Raw genomic sequence first — 23064 nt, 5'->3', positions numbered from 1 at the left:
CGTCTCCTCCCTCTCTTTCTCTCTGTACTCCATAAACCAGCTTGTGCGTGTGGCGCGACTCCGTCTGAGCCTTTTCCCTCTTCACTGGATGACTTTAATGCTGTATATGTCTCATCCGCCGCTTCTTTTTTGAGGAACCACTCAACTCTGTCTTCTGTAGGCTAATTCTTTTAGGAATATTGTCAGCAGAGATGTGACTGTCCCCGCAGTAGTAAAGGAGAGCGGTATTACCCCACTCTGTAGCAGTGACCATATGTGCACACGCACACACACACACACACACACACACACACACACACACACACACACACGCACACACGCACGCACACACACACACACACACACACACCACCCAGACACACACTCTTCTTCCCCACCCAGGCAAATCGATTCCAGCATACTCTTGTCACACATCATTACACCTTCCTATCATCCTCGGCTCTTTTGCTCTGTATATGCGCCTTTGAGTGTGAGGACGGGGTGTGTGTGTGTGTGTGTGTGTGTGTGTGTGTGTGTGTGTGTGTGTGTGTGTGTGTGTGTGTGTGTGTGTGTGATTGAGCAAGCTTTAAGTAGGTATGCAAAGTTAACACACACACACACACACACACACACTGCAAACACTATCCCCCGCCCTCAGGTTACTGCTCATGCTTTTAAAAATAGGAAAGTAGACGTGCAAGGATAACTTTTCAAGACAGCGGCGGTGGCGATCCCACAGAACGATCATTTGTCTGGTGTCTTCCATCACCAAGAGACTTGAAGTTACTTCAGCGTGGAATAATGTCCCGCTACTTTGATTCCAGGAAGCCATAACATCAGTGAGGTGAAAACCAGTCCAGCCATCAACAGACTCACACACACAAACACACACAGAGCCATCGCAGCCAGACTGGCTCATATAGACAGGTTGCTCAATGATACATGAAATTAAAGATTTCAACAGAATAGCAGTGAAGAGGGTAAAACACACAGAGCCAATTCCAACAATCAGTGGGAGATGTTTAATGGCTCTCAAGCAGAAGTCTCCCGTCTTTAGTACGGATGTTTGTATACAGTACGTATTGTCTATATAATGTACAGTGTTCCATGTATTTGTACATACAGTGATGAGAATATTGCTAACGTCCGATTGGTGTAACAAGGAGGAGTTATTGATCATGTTTTTTGTTTTTTTTTTCTTCAGGGACACACAATCAGGCACACACACACGCACATATGCCCTGACTAACCTTGAAACAAGAGCTGTTTCCGATGGATACAGGAAGCGGGGCCGTGGCGTGGGAAGGGAGGACAGATCAGGACAGGGGAGGAGAGGAAAGTGGAGGGTGGGGGTGGAAGGCAGATGAAAGGCCAAGCTGATTTTATTTTTTTTAAATTGAATATTCAAAAGAAACGTCTGTGAAAACAGCAGCAACAAATCCACTTATTTTAACAAAAGTCATATTAAACTTTATGGATTTATATTATTAATGCACCCTAGTAGGCTCGTCTGGAAACGGTCATAAAACAATTTAATTGTCTACTCAGAATTGATCCCACAACCCTATTTCATTTTAGAGTGAAATGATTTGCAGCATCTTAATGAATTATCTATGAAAATATTAAATTAAGATACTAATGTATTTGGATTAGGGCCGTCAGTCAATTTTGAATAGTAATTTATTGCATGGTTTTATGTTATCAATTATGATTAATCACACTTTTGCACTTTTTTTTAAAGAATAACTCTCATTAGAGAGGATTAAATTGGAAGCTAAATCCGGCATCAGATTAATGCAGAGTCAGCACAAAAGGAAATAACTCATTTCTAATTGTAGCGTTTCCACTTGGAACACAAAGTAACAGCGTGAGCCACGATGGATTCAAGACTTGAAAAGTGGACCAAAATTTAAACTAAATATAAAACCGGGAGAAAAAAGTTGCCTCACATTTGCTGACTCCATCTTTTTCTCAATATGCTGACTCTTTTTTCAGTGAAAAAGATGGTAAATATATATATATATGAACATACATTTCAAAGTGTTTCAATTGTAATTTGTAATATGTTAAACAATTTGTAATGTTTTGGTCTGATGGTTTCAGATGTGAATAAATTACACTATGCTGTATGAGCGAAAAGCCTGAACATTCAAAGAATTCCTTGCGTGTATCTTTGTGCAGCATGAGTCTGGTTGGATGCACGCATAGTGTATTTGCGCTGTGTGTGTGTATGTGTGTTTGTGACTTAAGCAAAGGTATGGTTATTTCCGAGGGAATTTAGTTACGCTAGGGTCACAGAGATATCTGAAGAGAGACTGAGTCCATCTGTCCCATGCCCAGGGGATACAAACACACACACACACACACACACACACACACACACACACACACACACACACACACACACACACACACACACACACACACAAGCCTTGGTCCTTTCTCTTCGGTACCATCCTCCCCTCTATGTACAACAGTGTACATCCCTCATTTTTTTTATGCCTATTTAAAAGCATATGTGCCTTCAGGGGAACTGTGGTCCCTCCTCTGCTTGTTCTGGATGGCAGCTAATAGACTGTACCGGACACGCAATGGAGCACAACATACAGGACGCTTTGAATGCATGTGTGTGCCGATACATCCCACACACATCTGGCTGATACCAGCCACTCCAGCAAACATACCAGTTTGGGCCAAAAAGATGCACTTTTTTCCCCCCACAAAGAGGTCTCCAGTCTTTTCTTTTGCTCAATTAACCCCGCAGCCTTCATTTGCATTTCATAAAGAGGTCGTCACTCTGTAGGAGGGTTATCTCCTTTTTGGAGGCAGAGAAAGATGAGAGGGGGGGAAACAGTTTTTTATCCTGTCAGAAAGATAACACCACTCCGCCGCCTTCTCAACGGCTGATGAAATCCATGCTATCGGCCTAGTGTGTGTCTATGGGGCTCTGCGTGTGGATGTACAGTGTGTGGTCATGTGCATACCTTCGTGCGTGCGTGTGTGTGTGTATGCGCGCACTCATGTATAGGGTACATATGGAAGTGACGCAGACACATGTCCTGGTTGTGCAGCAGGTCTCCTGCATCCACCAGTACCCTGAACTGTTGCCCCCGAGCACAACATTGTGTCTGTGCAGCTTGGCCTTTTATCCACTGGCTACCCATTAGCCAGTTTTTTCGACTCATGCTTCATCAACTGACCCTCCATTAAGAAAATTTGCATTCCATCACACTCGAACCTCGCATTAATTCAACAAAGCGAAGTGTAAAGAGGGACCGCGGAGAGGTACGAAAAGAGGTAAGGGGGTGTTGGAAAATGTGAGGAACATTCAGTTGCTTAGCGGGAAAAAAAGAAAAGAAAAATTGCTGCTTTCAGGAGAGTCTATCCTCACGTACGCCCGTGCGAACGCATCTGCCAGAGTGCTCGAGAATTGGACACTCATTTGAAAGGCGCACATTCTGAATAAGCTTTTAAAACCTGCGCCTACATAGTTGACATGCATTACCAATTCTCAAGTGGCTAAAAAAGCACAGGACCCGCAGTTTAAGAGATGAAGAGTGACATTTCTCTCGACGCAAAAAAAAAAAAAAATACTCAGCAGCAGTCATTTCTTCTCTGACGGCAATTTGAACAGTCTGAAAAAGGTTGCTTTAAGCTTTTAGATAAACAGTTGCTTTACACACAGCATGATCGCATGATTTCAGCCTTGCCAAAAAAAAGAGCAAAAACTAAATAAATCAGCAATGCAGTTTCTTTTTTTTTTTTGAAAGAAAATCTCCCCTCTCCTCTTTCATACTCAAAAATGTGCCTGTCCACAAGAAACTCCCGCTCCAGTTTATTCATGTGGGCATTTGAATAATACTTCAAATACTTTTGAGGTTCCACGAGGCACTTGAAGTCTGACACCTGAAGTTGTGTTCAGACAATAAAAGCGCTCACCTTCTGCAGCAGCTGGGAGCCGGAGTACTTTGCAGAGATGGACTTCATTTCCCCACCAAAGGCTGAAGCCCACAGCTTCACCCTGCAGACACACAGGAGCAAGATACAGACATATTAATGTCTAAATACATACAGCATAGGCTACAGTTACACAGGGGATTGTCTGTTTGACTGCTTTTGAATGAAAATTCATTTGCAACCCTACTAATTTAATACAACAAAAGCAAGATATTTGGGGAGGGGGAGCATCACACACACACAAAACACGCCATTAAACAGCAGTGGGAACAATTCATATGGAGATCCCCTCAAACAGGCCATCAAAAATTCTGTGCAGAGTATACTTTTTTTTTTTTAAATCGACGTCTGAAACTTGGAGGATCAATTGGTGCGCGGCGCCTCTGCGTAAAGGATGCATGTACTTACACGGACGGGGGGATGCTTTGGTGGGTTCCTCCCACCTCGGTGACCCTGGTGCTCAGAGTTGAGAAAAGTAAAAGCAGGCACGCACAGCACGCACTGGAGACCACGCAGCTCCGATCCACCTGCATCTTGGGCGAAAAGCACCCTCCCTTTGCACGCACAACTGCGAGTTTGGAGCTTTATGCTGCCACCGTGGATCTCCCCCCAGTCTCTCTCTCTCTCCCAGTGAATCCAAGAGAATGGAAAAGAAAAGGAGAAGGGGGGGGGAGAGAAGAGAGAGGGAATCAAAAGTCACCTATGCTGACCGACTGAAGCATTCATGGCAATGTGTTCAAGCTGCTCTTGGTGCGGGACGCGGATGAGCCGCGATGCGCCCTGGCGAAGCGGCGGGATCCTTCAGCTGGTGTGTGAGTTATCCAAAGTGCCGCGGTGTGGCCCCGCTGACCGGCGCCGTGCTCACGGCTCTGCTGCTGCTCGGCGGAAAGTCGAGCTCGACTCCTCCGGCAGGGAAAGTCCGCTCGGGCGCTTTGTGTGACCGACCTCACCCGCAGAGAGCAGAGAGTGGAGGTTCACTGGGGGAGGAGGGGAGGTGGGAGAGGGGTGGGGGGGGGAGAGACCAGGGAGATCATCAAACGATGCAGCGCACTGGAGAGCACGCCTACTCCTCCTGAGTGATGCGACGAGCGTCCTCTCTCACTCCCTCCCTCCCTCTCCCCCTTTCTCTCACTTTCTCTCCTCCATACTCCCGGCATCTAAAGAAAGGCTACAGAGGATGCTGTTATTGTTGTTGTTGAATTGCGCCATACTTCTGCCTCTCTCTCTCTCTCTCTTTCTCTCTCTCTCCCTCAGCCACTTTATTACGAGGCTATAATAGCTAGCCTTTAGCTTTCATGTCAGATCAAGTCATGCACTGTATGCCCAGTTCAGTGAAGCAGGAATCTCTGGCAAAGTGCTGACAAAAGACAGAGAGAGAGAGAGAGAGAGAGAGAGAGAGAGAGAGAGAGAGAGAGAGAGAGAAGGAAAAAGTGTGTGCGTGAGTGTGTGTGGTGGGGAAACCTGGGTGTCCGGGCTCTTGGGCGGAAGCGGGTAAGGACCAGATGATAAGTCAGTTAGGGCTGCATGAAAAGCATGACAAGTTGAGTGTGCTCTGCAGCAGTGTTGTGCCACTGGCGTACGGGTGGTGAAAGAGGATGAGAGAGCCCCCCAGGCGACGGACCCCAGGCGACGGATCGCTTTCACATAGAGCTGGAAGGATTCTGGCAATGCTCGGGCAAGGGGATCAACACCAACCAGAACAGCCCGTTCCCGCCACTGCAGAGATATGGCGCCCTGTTGCTTACAGGCCTCCCTCACCTCTGACATGCAGCATGTGGGTCGAGACCAAACCGAGTGAGATCCGAAGGGAAACATGGCAGCGCACGAAGAAATGGTCGTGTTCCTGACTCTGTTTATGATCTTTGCTCATGCCTCTGCCGGAGTAGGTTAAGCATGCCGATCCCACAATGATCGCAGGGGTCAACAGATTTACAATGAGGTGTTTCATACTGGTGCTCAATTCCAAGCTGGGTGAATGCACATGACCACTGATGTTACAATCCACTGTGGTTTCAGTCATTCAGCCAGTCTATGCCATTGGCCACCACCATGTGAAATCCAAAAGTTGAGTCTGTTTCAACTTTTGCCAACAAACACACTGCGGCCAGAACAGCGGCAAAAACTTCCATCCTCATTAAGATGAATGGGAAGACCTGCGAATTGGTCGCACCATCTGAATTGGTCTGAATAAAGCCTTAGTGTAAGTTTTACACCACCCACTCCAGATGGGTTTTTAGCTTTTAGCAGCTACAGTGAAGATTTATGCTTTAAAAAAGGGTGTAAATGGCGTCCTTTCATGTCAAAATGGGACTTGGATAATGCCTGATGAGCTGTATGGAGCCATTTTATGCATTCTAAATTTATTTTTTTACAATCAAAATCAAGTCCCCATCTACTTCAGTCGTTTAGGAAGATGCTGCATTGCTGTTTTTTCCTGTGAACATCCAGAAATGTTTTGCAGACTACGAAACATCCTCCAACTTTCCATCAACTTGAGGGTGAGCAGATAATGACTGAGTTTTCATTTTTGGATGAACTTATCCTTTAAGCATCATCATCCTCCTCGGGGTCAAGAGATGACAGACGGTGTTTAGGACACATTTCTGTTGGATTGAAGGATTCTAAGAAGTCAAATCCTTTATTGTGATGTGCAAAAGCAAACAAGGTACCAGGTGCAGTGAAAGCTAGATCTCTTTCGAACATCACCAAATAAACACTCGAAACAAAAAGGATAAAAACGACCACACATTCATATCCACTCACGTACACTGAGGGACACGATTGCCAAGAACAGCATCTGCAGAATGACAGATGAGATGTTCACTTCTGAAAACCCGCAACAATTGCCGTAGTCGGACTGATTTTTTTTCTTTACTGAATGTGAGTTTTTATCCACAAGGCCAAAGTCCCCCCTGAGAGTGTTTTTGTGTATAGGAATATTACCAAGCGAAAAGCAGGGCCACTTCGCTTGACAGTTCTACGCGGCCTGAATAAAAGCAGTAAGTGGAGAGAATGGCCAAGTAAGAACCATCATAAAGCATGAAATGGAGAAAGATATCTGTGCAGTTAGAGAAAGTCGAGAAAGTCTTCGCCATGAGGACTTAGAGAGGATAAATAGGATAGGATAAAGATAAGTTATTTCTGTCCCCACTTCTTATTTGTTATTTTCCTCCCATTCTGGTCCTTTTTATTGCCGTACCCTCCAGATCTCCTTCACCAGGCGTCTGGACTGCCCTCACATTTACTCATTTCACTCCATTTTTTCTGGAGCCGTTACACAGACAGATGATTTGGGGAACTTAAGTCGAGCAAATGCTTGTACATGCTGGAGCGGTTTCAAGGTACACAAAAGTCCAACGATAATAACGTTACTGGCCATAAATTCCTCATGTGGCTTATCTACTCCCAAGGCTTGTTTCTTTCTGTCTCACCCCCTCCCTTGAGACGACACTATGTAAAGCCACTCGTGTCCCATGAGATGCCATTAGTCCCCCGATCCATTCTCATAATAGCTTGTAGCCATATCCCACAGCTAGTTTTGAGTGAGGATGAAATCGTTTCCAATGATTTTATCCATTAACATAAAATATACATATACATTATATATATATATATATATATATATATATATATATATATATATATATATATATATATATATATATATATATATATATATATATATATATCAGTTCAGTTCTGTAACTATCTAGGGACCCACCATTTTTCCTGCTTAATTTCTAATGATAGATTTGTGCATGTGAGCTGGAGACACGTCCCGGGAGACTTTCTGGATGGATGGGGCGTAGAGGTAGGAGGCTAAAGTCTGGATTAGCAGGGAGATTCTCCTACACAGTACAGTCAACCTTGAAACCCGAGGCGTAGCACGCAGCCGCATCGGAGGATGAGGCTGATAACGTGGTGAACGGGACCTGAAATTATTAGAGATCATGAACAAAATAATGCGGCGATGGATAGATAGATGTATTAATATATTCATAGATAATAAAAGTGCTGCACACACCCACAATTCATGCAAAGAGTGTGGAGAAGAATTAGTCACGGGTCACATCAGAGGAGGGAATAAAAAGGAAAAAAAAAGAAACATCAAAGACTAATGACCCAGCGCTCGTTTCCATCTTCACACGCCCACAACCCCTCTTGTTTCTCCTTGAACCTCCATTTCCTCAGCACTGAACGCTGTAATCACACCTGACTTTGGAGAGCAGAGTGTACCGAAGCTGGTGGTAACTGGGCTCTGCTGTACCTGACATTTCAGCAAAGACAAAAAAAATAAAAAAAAAAAAGAACACACTGAAAATTCATCTGTGATGGTGCCATTCCTCTGTTATCCAATAGTGTTGGCTTTAAATCACCCCTGTGACCCTCTAATGTAAAACCTGCAGCATCAAATACAAGATAAATCCTTTTTTCTTTTAGTGCATTATAGTTGGTTCATTTTAAAAACTAGATAAATGAGTCCCTGAATGCCTCATCTCATCTCAACTAGCTGCAACCATGCTGAATTAATGATCCCCTCCAGACAAGTTTTAAGACGCACATAAAAAAAAACCCTCTATTTTGAATAATAAGTTGTGACTGATTCTCACAAAAAGTTCAATTATCTTGTTAAAATTACCATAAAAGTTCCAGGATCTCTGAATATGCCATTATTTTTTAATTTCCAAAAGTTTAACTGCTGGACACAAGATCGTCTCTGTGTGTGCACTTTCAGCAAGTTCTCACTTCCAATGTGTCAGATGCAGCAGCCTGCCTCAGTGACGCTGTAGTTAGCCCTCTAGCATCTCTCCTTCATGCATCCCTCTACTGCGGCAGTACAGAGAGCAAGTAGAGTCCGAGTGAGGGATGAGCTGGGTTCCCTTCAAGGTCAAGAATGATTTGTCTTTAAGATACGTTACGTAAGTAACTTAACATATATGAATGATGAAGCTAGCTTTACGTCACTTGTGTTGCAGGGCTGAATGTAGTAATTCTAAGTCAAGGTGTGAAACTTGAATTAGACAGTGGTAACAAAAATCACTGTTTTGCCCAAACATATAACCAAGTCGCCATCAAAAAAATTGACACTGGAGGCTTCATGTTACAGGACAGCTGTTTGGCTAAAAACTGGACCTTATTTGACTTGTGATGTCACAAATCATGCTCATTGACCCACCTCTTAAATTAAGACAAAACAGAACACATAGAGCAGCCTCATAGCGTCGAACTCTGCACACACACTGTCCTACACAGTGAAGGTCAAATGTTCAGCTATAGGAACAAGAAAAACAAAACTATGTTTATTATTCATCTTAAGTGCATTTATCATAAAACATCTTGTATATGGAAAAACTACTGCATGAAGAACTACGTGTTGTGACGTTGTTGTTCTGGATCCTAAACCAACAAGATGTTGTTGACTTTACTGAAGATGAAAATGACTTTGAAGTCTCAGTAAGAATTTCTTACGGACTACACGTAGCTATAAGAGCTTCATCACTGTGCCATGTTGCCCTTTTATGTTGTTTGTCCCTAGTCTGACCTCAGAGCTCGCAGCTATCCTGTATCTCTAGCAGCTCATTAGCAGCAAGGTCAATTCTGCACACCACTACAGAGTAAAGGATCAGTGGCAAAGGCACAGGTGCACTGACATGATTGAATTGAATATGTTGATGCTTCAATGAGCTTCCTGTATGATTTTTCTTTTGTATCATGCTCCTCATGGTCCAGCTTTTTTTTACTGGACTTCCAATGGTCACATGTCTACATAGAGGTGAGCCGGGGATAGGGAATTGCACCTCTGACAGCGCTATGGTCATCATAATCAAGTAAGTTTCCCTTCCTCAAGCTCTACAACAGTCTCCATTAGACATCTAGTCAATATTTTTATGTTATATTATGGGGATGTGGTTGTTATATTCTATGCTTTGAGGTATTCGACGAGCAAGAGCATCTCTTTCCAGGCTGATTTGTATTTACATTAAAAGGCGGGAGACAGCATCGATGTTCTTATCTGTATAGACAGTGATGGAGCTTAGTCCCATTAGTGCCTGGGAATTTCAAAGCACTCCATAAATAATTCTTTGTTAACAGGCCCACAACTCACCTTGCTCCAGAAATACTCCCCTTAATTCAATTAATAATGAGATGTCTTTCCTCCATCAGCACTGGCAAAGAAACAGACGACCGTATTTGACGAGATGGAACGCAGCCGCCGGTGGAATATGCACTGTCATGGATCAAAATATCCACTGCATGCAAGATTCATGGGATGAAGAAGAACAAGGACAAACTGAACCAAGCTTCACCACGGCGAACAGCAGGGGGCGGTGGTAGCCAGGACGAGAGCAAGAGAGGTGAGCTAATGCCTGCTGTGTCACCTGTGAAATCAGAACGGGAAGAAAGGATGATTTCTGGGCTTTCCTCCATTACTGGAAAGTGTGTCCTTGAATTAAACATCTGATGTCTAATGTTGGCAAAGGCTGTCTGTGCTTGTACAAGTAAGTTCTTTGAAAAGGAATGTTAAAGCAGATGGAGAGTGAATGAAGGCTTTTGGGAGAAATCATGGCTGTCAGAATACAGCACACTAAGTTGAATAGATGATTCAGAATGCTCGGAGATAGACTCTGAGATTCCTCCGGTGCCGGTGAAAGGTAGCCTAATTTTATCGAGACTGGCATCTCCTCTTTAGAAAAATTGCTGTGGATGCCTAGATGTCATTTTAACGCATTTAGAAAAAAAGTGAGGCAGGTTTTCTCCACGGGGTGCAATTCAGAAACATTAAGGAAACTACTCATTATCTATAACATGTCAAATCTACACTTGTGTGATAACCTCACCGATGTTAAAGAAGGCACACGCCATATACTTTTTAGTTTGTACAATGGAAAAGTGTTTCCTGAGCGATAAAAGTTCAGAAATTCCTTCTCGGATAAATGGCGCAAGAGACAATCAATCATGGCTGATGTTCCCATTTTTTCCCTCAAACTTTCACCTGAGAATATCTGCATTGCTGGCCTAAGGCACAAGCACAATACAGTCAGCAGCTGCTTAGGGCCCCAAAGCCTCCAGGAGTGGATCATAAACTTGAAGCTGTCTATTCAGTTTTTGAATAATTTAGGTATTTTAATTAATCATCTTTTTTTTTTTTTCTTTTAATGTTTTATGTTTACACTTTGGTGAACTTTGCTGAAAGGGTGTTGTTCAGTTGCTCACTAAAAAAAAAGTCTGAATCATATCTTAAGGTTAAGCTAGATACTTTTTTTAAGGCTCTCTACATCTAATTAATTACTCTATTCAAGGATGAAAAAATACACAAACCATTTAATTTATATCTCTTCATACTGCATGTATATGTTCTGAAAACAGCATATTAATGTCTCACTTTTAATGCAGCATTATGCAAGAACTGGTATTTTTTTTTTGCCACTTGGTGTTCCCACAGTTTCAGTGCAACTCACTTTTATACCACTGGCGCATCAAGGTGATCTACAGCAGCTGCGACCAAGATCATATTTAATATGGAATACTGATAACAGTGTTTTCTGGTGGACGGACAGTTTGACTTGTGGCTGAATCAACTAGCAACAATCTAACTAGCTGGCCAGTAAGCTTAATTGCTTGACTCTGCCTCCGCCAGCATTTGCCACTGGGTTAGGGTTACGTGAGAAAATATTATCTACTTTCACTAAAATCAATGAATGACGCAATGACAGAGGCATCATCCTCCCTATTCCAAGACAATATACCATAAAAATTATATTAAAACTGATAATTAAAAGTATAACTGTTCCAAACTGTATTTTATCCGTACATATGTATACTCTTCATGATTGCATGTACTGATCAAATGCTTCCAAGATCATCAAAGCTACTTAAGCAAGTACTAAGGTGGTTTAAAGCAAGACAAGGTCCCGTGCAGCAGACAGATCAGGAGACGCAGACAGGCACAGCCCTACATCTGGTGTCATCTGACAAACAGTCGAGGGTTGAGAGAAAAGAAACGGCTTCTTCAGCGAAATAAAAGAATAGAGTGGGAAATGAAGATGCCAAGATATCCTGTGAAAAGCAACAGGAGGAGACAAGAGTGAAATGAGTGCCTCTGGCTCTTTTAAAGGACGCCAAAGATTAATTTGTCATTGAAGAAAATCTACCGAATGGAATGCATATTAGTGACCATAATTGTGCTTAAAAGCAATTATACACCAGTCAATTCCTTTGTTTGCAGATAAGAATCAGAACATTGAACCCTTTATGAAAAAAAAATGAGCCGATGGAGGACTGCCAGTCCCATTTATGGCCGGGGGAATTGTGGTATTTTGGACCCAGTGTAAAATGGTTGACAAAGAACATCATGAAATGAAGAAATGCTGGCACATCTTGTTAAGAGTCGATGATCTATGTGCCTTTGGTGTGATCCAAAGCTAAGTTTCCATTCACATACTGACCACGACCTTCATGCATACTGTAAAGGCGACCAGAGTTCCAGCACCACACCAAACTGTGTGGCAGCTACAAGAACCTCAATTAGCCGAGTAATTAGGTCATATATCAAAACAATGAAGCGCCTGGGCGAGGAGGGACAGAGATGGTTGGAGAGGAGATGAAAGAAGCCAAAGACAAAGAGGGCGGATAGTGTTGGATGAGGAAAAGGGAAAAAAAGAAGGGAGTCGGAGAACGCAGGTGAAGGGGATGACAGAGAGAGAGAGAGAGAGACTAGAAGTGATGGGAAGAGGTCCTCCGCTTTTAAAAAAGGAAAGAGGATTGATGAGAGGAACAAGAAGGTGCCAGTGGATTGAAAAATAAGAAAGTGTAGCACAGGATGACAGAGGCAGAGAAAGAGGAAGATTTGTCAGTCTCAATCTGGTGTTTAGAGCATGTTGGAAATCAATGACTGTCAGCCTGGTGTCGAATCTGCATGGCTCCACATGCTCCCGGTCTGTGAGGAAACCAGGCTAGTCTTAAATCTCTGCTGTGTCATTATGCACACTGATAACGACGTTGAATTCGTTTGCACATATTTTTGCATGTTTTTTCATCTCAGTGCTCTTCTGCAGTCGGGTGTCAGCGACAATTTAAGGAATCTGATGTACATTGACTAAACTAAGGGTTAAGCAATATCTGGATATTCAGAATAACCATCATATTAAAAAATCAAATATTGATATTGTGTTAATACTACACACGAATAATAATCCAGATGTTACGTCGCGCTCATGTTTTGTTTATGATTTCATCTCGTGGCCGTTTCACCAGTCATTGGGCGTAACAGTTCTTTTTGTACATTTCTTTTTACATTCTGGTTACTGTCTCCTTCTCCACCTCCCTACACTCGTACTTTGAGGGTAATTTATTTCCCAAGAACACAAAGTTTAATAGAATTTTGGCTGAGGGCTTTTCTTTTTCAATTTCCAATAGATATCGTGACAATGACGCGACCGTCGTGTAGCAAACATCTGACATGGGTGTCCTATTCTAAACCGTCGCGTCTGCACTGCTGGTCTCCCAAGGGCCAGTGCTTCTCATTGCTTACGGTTAACACAGAGTCGTCGCACCGGGGTTGTGTTAAGATGCAAAGCAAGCTGGGTAAACAAACAGAGAGTAAGGATATGGTCACACATACACACACACACACACACACACACAAGCATGCAGACACACGCACACTTACACACATCTTCTTAAACGACAGTAATGCTAAAAGCACTATGACAACATGCATAATTAAAAGCACTCTACCTAAAAATAGAGGGGTCGGAAAGAGAGAGTAGAGAGGTAGAAACAAGAGAAGAGAGAGAAACAGGAGACAGACTGAGCGGTGGGATGAGGGATGTCCACAGCCATAACAGAGTAGAAGAGGAAAAGAAAAACCTCCAAGGCACAAACTGTTTGGATAAGTCTGACTTTTGTATTAAAGAGCAAACTTGTCAATTTTCTTTTCCATCTTGGAAAAGAAAAAAAAAAACAGCGTGAAATGACTCAAGCAGCTGTCTGATTGCCTGGAAGAAAAGAATTGATGGGAGTGGTGGCTTCATTACGTGGAGAAATAACAGGCGAGCTGACAAAGACGTCTGCGATATTTGCATTTATTTTGCGAAGCAGATTATAAAGTGCTCTACATTCACAACATGCTCACAACTGATTTGCCCAAAGCATGCTATTCCATTTTACATTCCCCAGCCACTTCAATTAAAGAAAAAAACACCTTGCTGTTACAAGTCCTTTCCTTACTCCCATTATTTTCTGGCTCTCCTTTATTTTCCCCTCTCTCCCATCATCAGCTTATTTCAGATATGCAATCTCCTTTTTATCTTTTTCTTGTGTCTGGTTTGGCCGTGCCTCAGTGCACCTTATTAAAATGTATATTTCCAAATCATTCTTCAAAGGCGAACTGTTTGCCTAGAGAACCAGAGCCATGCCCCATGTTACAGGAAATTACAGTGAGACTGAGCAGAACCAGATAGCATGCCTCTTTCTTGCAGTCTGCCTTCTCTGTGTTGGTTTGGCAACACTGTGCTACGCAGCTGCAAATCAAGTGACGAGCACTGTATATTCTCAGTCGTTCTATTAGTTTTGCATTATTTTAGTCGGATTCTGAAACACAGCCAGAGCACTTGGCACAAAAATCAATTTCCAATCTTTTATAACAGTAAATATTTATCTCTGCAGCACGCGATCTGTACCCGAAAAGCAAAACAAAAACACACATATTCCTAAAATACACAAGTTACTGCCGAGCAGCGCGTAGGGAAGCTCCTCTGAAACCATCATTGGACTGTTTATTTGTTGAGCCTAGGCTGTCTTGTTGATAACAAACTCATTTGCAATGATAACATGCCCAAGAGGCTAAAATGAGGCCACTCACTGCGGCGGTGCTGATAGAGGATGAGGAACCTTGGAGGCTCTGATTGGCTTGACTGTGATGTTCAATTAATAGTCGACTCATCCGGTCCAAACGCACATCAAAGCGCCCCATTGGGTCGAATCAGTGATTGACAGTGCAGAGTAATCCCAGCCATGAAAAGGGCTGAGTTATATTATCTCCGCGTATTTGTGGGCTGTGGACACACCAAGCAAGGAAAGCACAAAGAGAAGTGGAAGAAAAAGGTCAGAGAATGATAGAAGAGGGAGAGCGCGTTGCTGTCTCCTGCCAGTGCAGTTTTTAAACAGGACGCGGCCATCCCAGGCCTGGGCAGCTGCGTAAAAAAAAAAGCATGAGAACATGGATTCCTTAAAAGGTCCAACTTTACCCACCTACCATCCTTAGTGTCCTTCCCATCTCTTGTGCTCCCAGAATGCAAAGCAGCTTAGACAGTGGGACCCCGTCACAGTTTGGCTGCAACAAAGGAGTTGTGCGGAGTACCCTGCGGGCCCGTGCTTTCTGGCTGGCAGCTTTACATATAAAACAGGCAGGCCTATCTGCCTCTGCACAGGCTGCGGCCACAAAGTCTGAATCCCCAGCTTGGAACACTCTGAGGATCCTCGCTCTGGAGTTCTGCACAGGGAGAGATTAACAACAAACACTAAACATGACTCTTCTGTCCATGTCTCAGGGAGGAACCGTGGATCACTGAGGGGAAGTTTGTTTAAAATAAAAGCCGCCAGCTTCACTGTCAGCACACAGAATCGTTTCCCCCGTCATTCGGAGCTGTTGATGAATCTTCTCTCATCCTCCTTGAAATGTTTGCGTGCATTATTTGTTCAATTTTATAAAAGCTTTGGCACTGTCATGTCACAAGCTGCAGTGGATTAATCTGATATGAAGTTGTCATCACAAGTTACTGGCACTGGCCATGTTACTCTCTGCATCAAATAACAGAGATTTGAATCCTGTCTCTCTTGGCCTTTCACAACTGTTCACAGTCAATGCTAAACTTTCTGTATTGCTTTTATGATTCATTTATCAGGAGTTACAACCAGAGGTAGCAACAGGAACTGTGACACAAGCAAACACTGACATCTAGAGCATGTAGTGTGAAGCTACACTTTGTAAGCAATATTTGTGAGCAGGGCCGTAACCAGGATTTTAGAAATAATAATTGCAGAGGTCCGAACATAAACAAAGTTTCAGCGGGCTGGCCCATAAGTAAATGTGTATTTGTAACTGACACTGTGTGTGTGTGTGTGTGTGTGTGTGTGTGTGCGTGTGTGTGTGTTGACCAACCTTCTAGAGGGCAGGGACAGCAGAGTACAGTACAGATGTGGAGATATGAAGGCAGTCAGAGCCAGTAGATGGGGCAGGCAGCCAGTCACCAGGTACGTAGACTCACTGAAATTGTATGATTGTTGATTATTGACAGTACACTGATTCCACATAACATAAATGTCCTAACATAATCAAAGATTATCTAGCCTAAATGTAACAGGGCATAATGCAAGACAAGATTCCACTTGTCTCTCCTGCCTAGAAAGAATTAAGCAAAATAATATACACCTCCTTAAAATCAACTTTAAGACACATTTAAATAACTCAAATACCAAATAATGCAAACTCAAACCCAAACAGTACATGAAAACAAGCAAAATGTAAGTCATACAATTTCACTATTAGATACTACTAGATATCTTGTTAAGTTACATTAAAACTGAATAAATATGATTGTGATTGAAGTAGATCAGAGGACAGTATTGTTTGTTTAACATCAGCGTGTATGGAACATTGATAATCCTATCCTGGGGCAGCAACTGGTCTTCTCATTCACCTTTCTTTCCTTTTCTCCCGCTCTTGTCCTCTTCTTGCCTTACCATCTTCTTCCCAAAGGGGAGAAGGATTTGTTGTGCTCTGTTCATTATGCCTGAAGACAGTAAACACACAACAACTCAGCTGAGTTGATAAAGTAACTTTAACAGCGCTGGGTATCATTGTATTACTGGCCTGGCCTCTGTTATGATTAACAATATAAAAACTAGTTTCTAGTTTCTAGTTCCACGAGAAACTATGTTTGCTTGCTGAAGTGTTGACAAGTATGTTTAGAAGTGTGTTTAAAAGTTTGTTTAATGGCCTATAATTAGTATAGGCTATTAAAACATCAAGTAGGTACAGAAATCGCTTAAGTGGTAGCAGTAGCAGTACTAGATACAGTCAAAGAACAGCATAAATGAAAAAAAATAAAATATGATAAATAAAACATGATATATATATTCTATCATGTTGACTGATGTTCGCAAGCTAACTTAGAATCCACGCTTGCTCATTTTTTGAATTTATATATATATATATATATATATATATATATATATATATATATATATATATATATATATATATATATATATATATATATATATATATATATATATATATATGCAAATATTTGGCTGTACACAGCAGGATAATGGCGTCATGCTAACACTCTCCAACAGACATATACGTTAGCTAACATGCAAACCTGTCTGTAAAAACATGACGATTAAATGACTCAGACGTCTTTATAAGATTGTCAGTCAGTACCCGGTTCATGTGTCCTTACCCGTTAACAAAGACAGCTGAGCAGTGCATCTCCAACAACTTTAAAGTCAGCTAGCTAGCTAGCTAACATAACATAACCACTCACCTAAACTGACCAGCAAACGTTAGCTAACCAGATTTCATGCCGATTTTACCAAAACTACTGACTTGTTTTGAGAAAGTGACCTAAATTTAATTAACTGTGCACTACTCATGTTATAAACATGGCAGAGAAAAAAACGGCCAAAATCACAATGGAGTTCGGTGTCCATAGCAGGGTTAACTGAATGTAATGGGAGGATTATGTTAGAGCCGAATTTATGTTAACACTTAACAGTTAAATGGGATGTCTTCAGCTTCCATTAGAAACATTTGAGGTAAAAACAAATCTCACCAACATGAGAGGGAGGCTGGCTGGCTTTTAACCCGCACATGTGTATAACTTACAGGGCTTAGACAAAGCATGACGGTATGTGGAGCTTTCTGATATATGAAGGAACATCACCTGAGCTTATTACCTGAGATCCCTACATAATTACTGATCTGTACACCTCATAAACAAACATGAATACACACTGAGCAGGTAACTGTACACATAAAGCAGATTCGTACAGAACAGTTTACTTACCGTATTTGTGTCCTCAAAGAGGAGCTATTGGGACCAGAGTGAAAGTTCCTCAGGCATTTATACAGGCACCTGCAGTTTTGGAGGGAAATGCCCTAACTTCACGCAGGGAAACGAGAGAGACCGCCCATTTTGGCGCGCTCCACCTGCATTCGTCAGAAAATCTGTGGGCGGGACTTATTTTGTGCAGGATAGAGAAATGCTCTTTAGCTCAGTTGGTAGAGCAGGCATCCAGTGAACAGAGTCTCATCTTTCACCCTGGGTTTGAGTCCTGGTCTGAGATTTTATACTGCATCCTGTTTCCTGTAATCTCTCTTGTCATAAAAAATAAATAATACAGATATTAACAAATATAGTTGTCAATGAAAAAAAAAGAGCTGTTTTTTTATTGATATGTCATCAAGTCATGTAATCAAGTTACATTACTTTAATATTGTGATAAGGTGAATTCAGGTAATTTGGACACCTTAGCTCAAGTGTTATCGATTTTTGTTCTGTGCTTTTACCATGACATTAACAGAAATTAAATGTGAATGATGACTTCATGGGGGTGATGTCACTGAAAGGGGCAGGGCACTTGCACATGTTATGTATATAAGTATGTATATGTATATGTTTCAGACCCATGAAACATTTGATACTTTTACAGTAATTTTACTCCCTAGACTACGTGTATGTATAATAAGAAGTGCATTATTGTGCATGCAAGTAGTCTAGAAAGTACTAAGTTCAGCAGTATATGAATCTTGGACTACTCATGGAAACAATGTGGGGGGTTTTTTTGTGGTGTTTTTTTCTCACATTGTCCTTTACTTAATTTGGAAGGATACCTTCATGATATCTTCAGACTGAAGGTATCACAAAGGCATACTTAATGGATCTCATGGTAATTCTTCCCAGTAATAAACTGAAGGCTTCAGTTTATTACAGGGAATAATTACTGTAAAAGTATGGTATGTTTCATGGGTCTGATCGTGAGACTGCAGTCTGCCCCAAATTCACTCCCAGCAGCTCTTCAGAATGGTTTCTTTACGATTATCATAAACATCAGTGCATTTGTGCGCTGGAAAAAAAGTTACAGCTTATCTGACCGAGCAAAGGCAAACCACGGCTGGCTTGACCACAGTGAAAATTTCACCCAGTCAGGATTGTAAATAGTGTAAAAAAGAAAACATTTAACCACACCATGCTGTTGGCCCACAGTGGTCTGGAGCTATTTCTCTGTAATGTTCTGGGTTTGAAGCTCATGTGTATAATTCCTCACGTCATCTTCCTCTCTCTGTCCTCTCATTAGAGTCTGCCGTCCTCCACTGACCATTGTTCAATGAAGCTTGATGCCTGTAAATGTAGAAATCATTCTGACATTACACTTGCAGCAACAAATACTAAATGTCTAGATAGGTAGAACGTTTTATTATTATTATTCTTAAAACATTAACAGCTCTATTGATACTTTCTGTTCAGTATTATACACAAACAAGCATCATTTACACTCAATATCTAGTGAGCAGATTGTTTTAGGAAAGCAACTTGAGCAGTAAAGCTCCTTGATTATCTTTTATTGACTAGTACTTTTCCTGCATTTAATGGTTTATTTGATATTCCACAGCTGTGTTAAGACTTTTCTTTTTCCTCGTGTTATGTTCTTCTTGTAAAAAAAAATCCAGACCAGTGACAACATGTCTGGCTCCTGTCTACATTGCATAGCTCTACACAGGTGCAGCAGTTTGGCGTTATGAACACAACAAGTGTGTTTGTTCTTCCTCTCTGTGTTTACTGGCTGCTCACAATATTTAAAGGCGCATGCCAGCCACCATGTACAGTGTGTAGAAGCTGCACTTGTTCAGTCAACAAAAGCAACAACAGTAACCTCTGTGAACCAGTAGAGGGAAACCTCACACCTGATACTGATGATGAATCTGGTGTCAGCTGTCATTAAAGGAACAGTTCATGATCAGAATGTCAACACACAGGGAGCTTTCATGAACTGACTGATGTCACATGACTGACTGACAGGTTTTGAATACAGAACAATAAAGCAACTAAATTAAAGCTTGATTAAAGTAATGTTGACATTATTTATATTATTACTCAGTGACAGAATTAACATATATTTGTAATTATGATCAGATGAGAAAAAAAAAACAATAGATCAATATTCACATAATTAAATATTTTCAGACTCAAGCACTTAAATCACATGTGTGAATGAGCTCATAAAATGACAGGTTTCTCTTTATGATACCAAATCAATATTTTTAGAAGACAGACTAAAAAAATCAAAACATTTTATCTACAAAACATCAACATTTCTCTTCAAAGAAACTATCAAACATATATGAAACATAAAGGTCAGACAGCTCCACATGTGATCATAAAACATCACAGCACATAACCTAGACTTATTATAGGAAGGTGATTGTGAGCTGGTAAGAAGTAAATTTGAGAGTAATAAGAAGAGTTTATAATTTTGACTCTAATCTATTTTTACATCCATGAAGACTAGTGTTCAATCATAGCAGGTGAGGTGTTTGTTCAGAAAGTTAAAGTTGAGATGCAGAACTTCTCATATCAACCATCAGAACAGAGTTCTCGAAGTCCGTCTCTTCAGGGACAGCAGAGCCTTCAGCTTTCTTGTATTTCTTCTTCTTGCAAGCAAAATAGACGGCGATCCCAACTAATATAAGAAACACCACAGCTGCTCGCAGACCAAGTATGAGCAGGAACTGGTCTGTTCAGATAAAAAGACAAAATCTTGACTTCAGCACCATGGGTCATCTCTGCTGGAGGAAGCAACAGTTTGATTAGTGGGGTGATGTTAGTGGAGCGTTTTGGACGTTATGATGTTACTCTTTTTACTCTCAGAGGTCGAAGTACGAGCTGTTGTTGACTTAACACACAGGATGTTACTGGCTTCAAGTTTTTCTTTTTATAGATCAATGATCTAGGTGTGTCGACATTTAAAATCTGTTGAGGTAAAAGACTCGATCTGATTTCACTTCTGAAGAGGTCTGCAAAGTCCTCGCAAAGGGCGTCAGTTGGTGTTTTGGAGGATCTATTAAAATTGAGAATAACCCTCAAAGTTGTGGTAAAAAGGGATTTTCAAACACAGTCTTGAAAAGAATACAGGTTCCAGACTTACACAAGCATAAATATGAATAAAAAATATGCCAATGGACTTCCTGTGGTCAATAAACATAACAGGCACCACATCCTCCTTTGTAGTGCAGTTGAAAATATTTGTAGACAAAAAACTTTTTCATGGAAAAGCTTAGTGAAACTTGTTAGAATCTGCTGCAAAATTCAAAAGTCCAACACATAATAAAACTCTATTGAACATGTGAAAAATAATGGTAATATGTTGTATTATAGACTTATGGTGTTCACTGTAATGCACCTTGCTCAATGTATAGCTTTCATGACCTCTGGTGGATGAATTATAAAAAAAAAAAAAAAAAAAATTACATTTTGGCAACCAGTTGACCATCTCTGCAGTACTAACACCAGTGCACGAGCAACCCTGTTGCAAACTAAAATGTATGATATTCACATGCTTTATTCAGCGAGATAATCTTCACCAACACTTCATTCACTTTTGAAGTACAAAATGCAATCAGCTAAAGTAAAAAGCTAACGTTAGGCTATAAACAGACTACACTGTGGCTGCATCACTTTGACATCACCGCCAATAAGGTTCCCACTACACATTGATCAATCTGTAGCTGTCTGTCTGTAAAGAAGTACGAGTCTCAGTTTTTGGCATTATGCATTTTTTAACCCCAAAAACCTCTGACCTTAGCAATCGCCTTTTTTGGACACTATGATTTTAATATAGCGGAACAAATCAAAATTTTTAGGACTCTGTTGCAGCACTCTATTGGAGCTTATATACAGTTATCTCTATCCATCCAACTAACCATCCATCCATCTACTTACCTATTTCAAGTCAAGAGAAGACTGACAGCTGTAAGGCAAACATTTCAACTTGTCCATGAAGGAAAAGCGCAGGTGTGACCAATCAGGCTTATGATGGCACCATTCCATTCTCTAAGTGTCATGCCAATGAGTGAGCATGCACAATAATAGACATGTGGGCCGAGCTCACCTAAATGGAATGCAGCCATCATTATTGTTATGAATTCCACCTGTGCTCAAAATGTCTGCCGGTAAAAACAACAACAACAACAACAACAACAAAACAGTCTGTTTACATTCTGGGGATGCTGTGGGACACTTAAAATGAGACACAAAGCGACGCCCTTGCATAACCCCTGATCTAAAAACAAAAACTACAAATTTAGAGTTTACACACACAGCATATGACGTTAGCGTCGCCTAAATAAAACGAATCCTGGGCAGACATTTGAGTTACCTCATGGTGTGTAGGTCCCCCCTTCTTCATTTGCTGCTCACTTCCGGTCCATCACCTGAGGAAAGCAACCATCCACCCCAGAGGTGTCAGAACAATATAGAGCCAATTAGTAACTGTCAATTAATCCCGACTTTTTAATTGTGATTCCGTTCAAAAGTAGGCTAATCACGTCGTTAAAACACGTTTCTACTTCCTTCCTGTGACTGGTTACAGGACCGCCTGTAGCCACTAGGTGTCACTGTAGCACACACGTATGAGCATTCAAAATCCAGCTTTGAATGTGACTGAGTTTCACTGGGGTGTGAATGACATGGACAAAATTTATTTTATTGAATTGAATACAGTCCAACTGCTGTTTGTGATGTTTAAAAACGTTGAAAATGCTATTTTAGGAATAAAAGTGCCACAGCAACGTGTTGTCATGTGATGTCATGTAAGCCTTTGCATACCTACAGATTCAAAATAATCAATTGTCATCTCTGGCACTCTGACAATGGGCACATGCTGTGTGACACTGTAAAATGAGTAATAAGGAAAATCCCCTCTGCATCTCATTTGTGCAGTTGAAATGGTGGAAACGGTTCTTGGATGCAGCATTTTATGAGCAGCTCACAAGAGAGACAGACATGGCAGCTGTGGTTTGAGATTGCAGTCTATCATATGGCTAGGACTGCCTTGGTTTGA

The 23064-nt window shown here is 41.4% G+C and overlaps 1 protein-coding gene across 1 annotated transcript in view; it reads right to left on the bottom strand.

The window, feature by feature from the left end:
- cacna2d3a (calcium channel, voltage-dependent, alpha 2/delta subunit 3a) overlaps positions 1-22574 on the bottom strand; it is a 138428-nt gene extending 115854 nt beyond the window's left edge. Inside the window, exons 1-11 of the mRNA XM_037104963.1 lie at positions 22381-22574; positions 21945-22113; positions 18012-20788; positions 16638-16730; positions 16100-16204; positions 15190-15430; positions 8683-10316; positions 7961-8203; positions 7658-7868; positions 4345-4913; positions 3919-4000 (exon numbers count right to left, since the gene is read on the bottom strand). Of these exons, the coding sequence (XP_036960858.1) occupies positions 3919-4000; positions 4345-4469 (207 nt within the window). The 5' untranslated portion in view covers positions 4470-4913; positions 7658-7868; positions 7961-8203; ... (5 more) ...; positions 21945-22113; positions 22381-22574. The remainder of the gene's footprint in view (positions 1-3918; positions 4001-4344; positions 4914-7657; positions 7869-7960; positions 8204-8682; positions 10317-15189; positions 15431-16099; positions 16205-16637; positions 16731-18011; positions 20789-21944; positions 22114-22380) is intronic.
- Positions 22575-23064: the final 490 nt, after the last annotated feature.

This window comes from Acanthopagrus latus, chromosome 7 (genome assembly GCF_904848185.1).
Source record: "Acanthopagrus latus isolate v.2019 chromosome 7, fAcaLat1.1, whole genome shotgun sequence".
Taxonomy (NCBI): domain Eukaryota; kingdom Metazoa; phylum Chordata; class Actinopteri; order Spariformes; family Sparidae; genus Acanthopagrus; species Acanthopagrus latus.
This window is presented reverse-complemented; position numbering and strand designations above follow the sequence as displayed.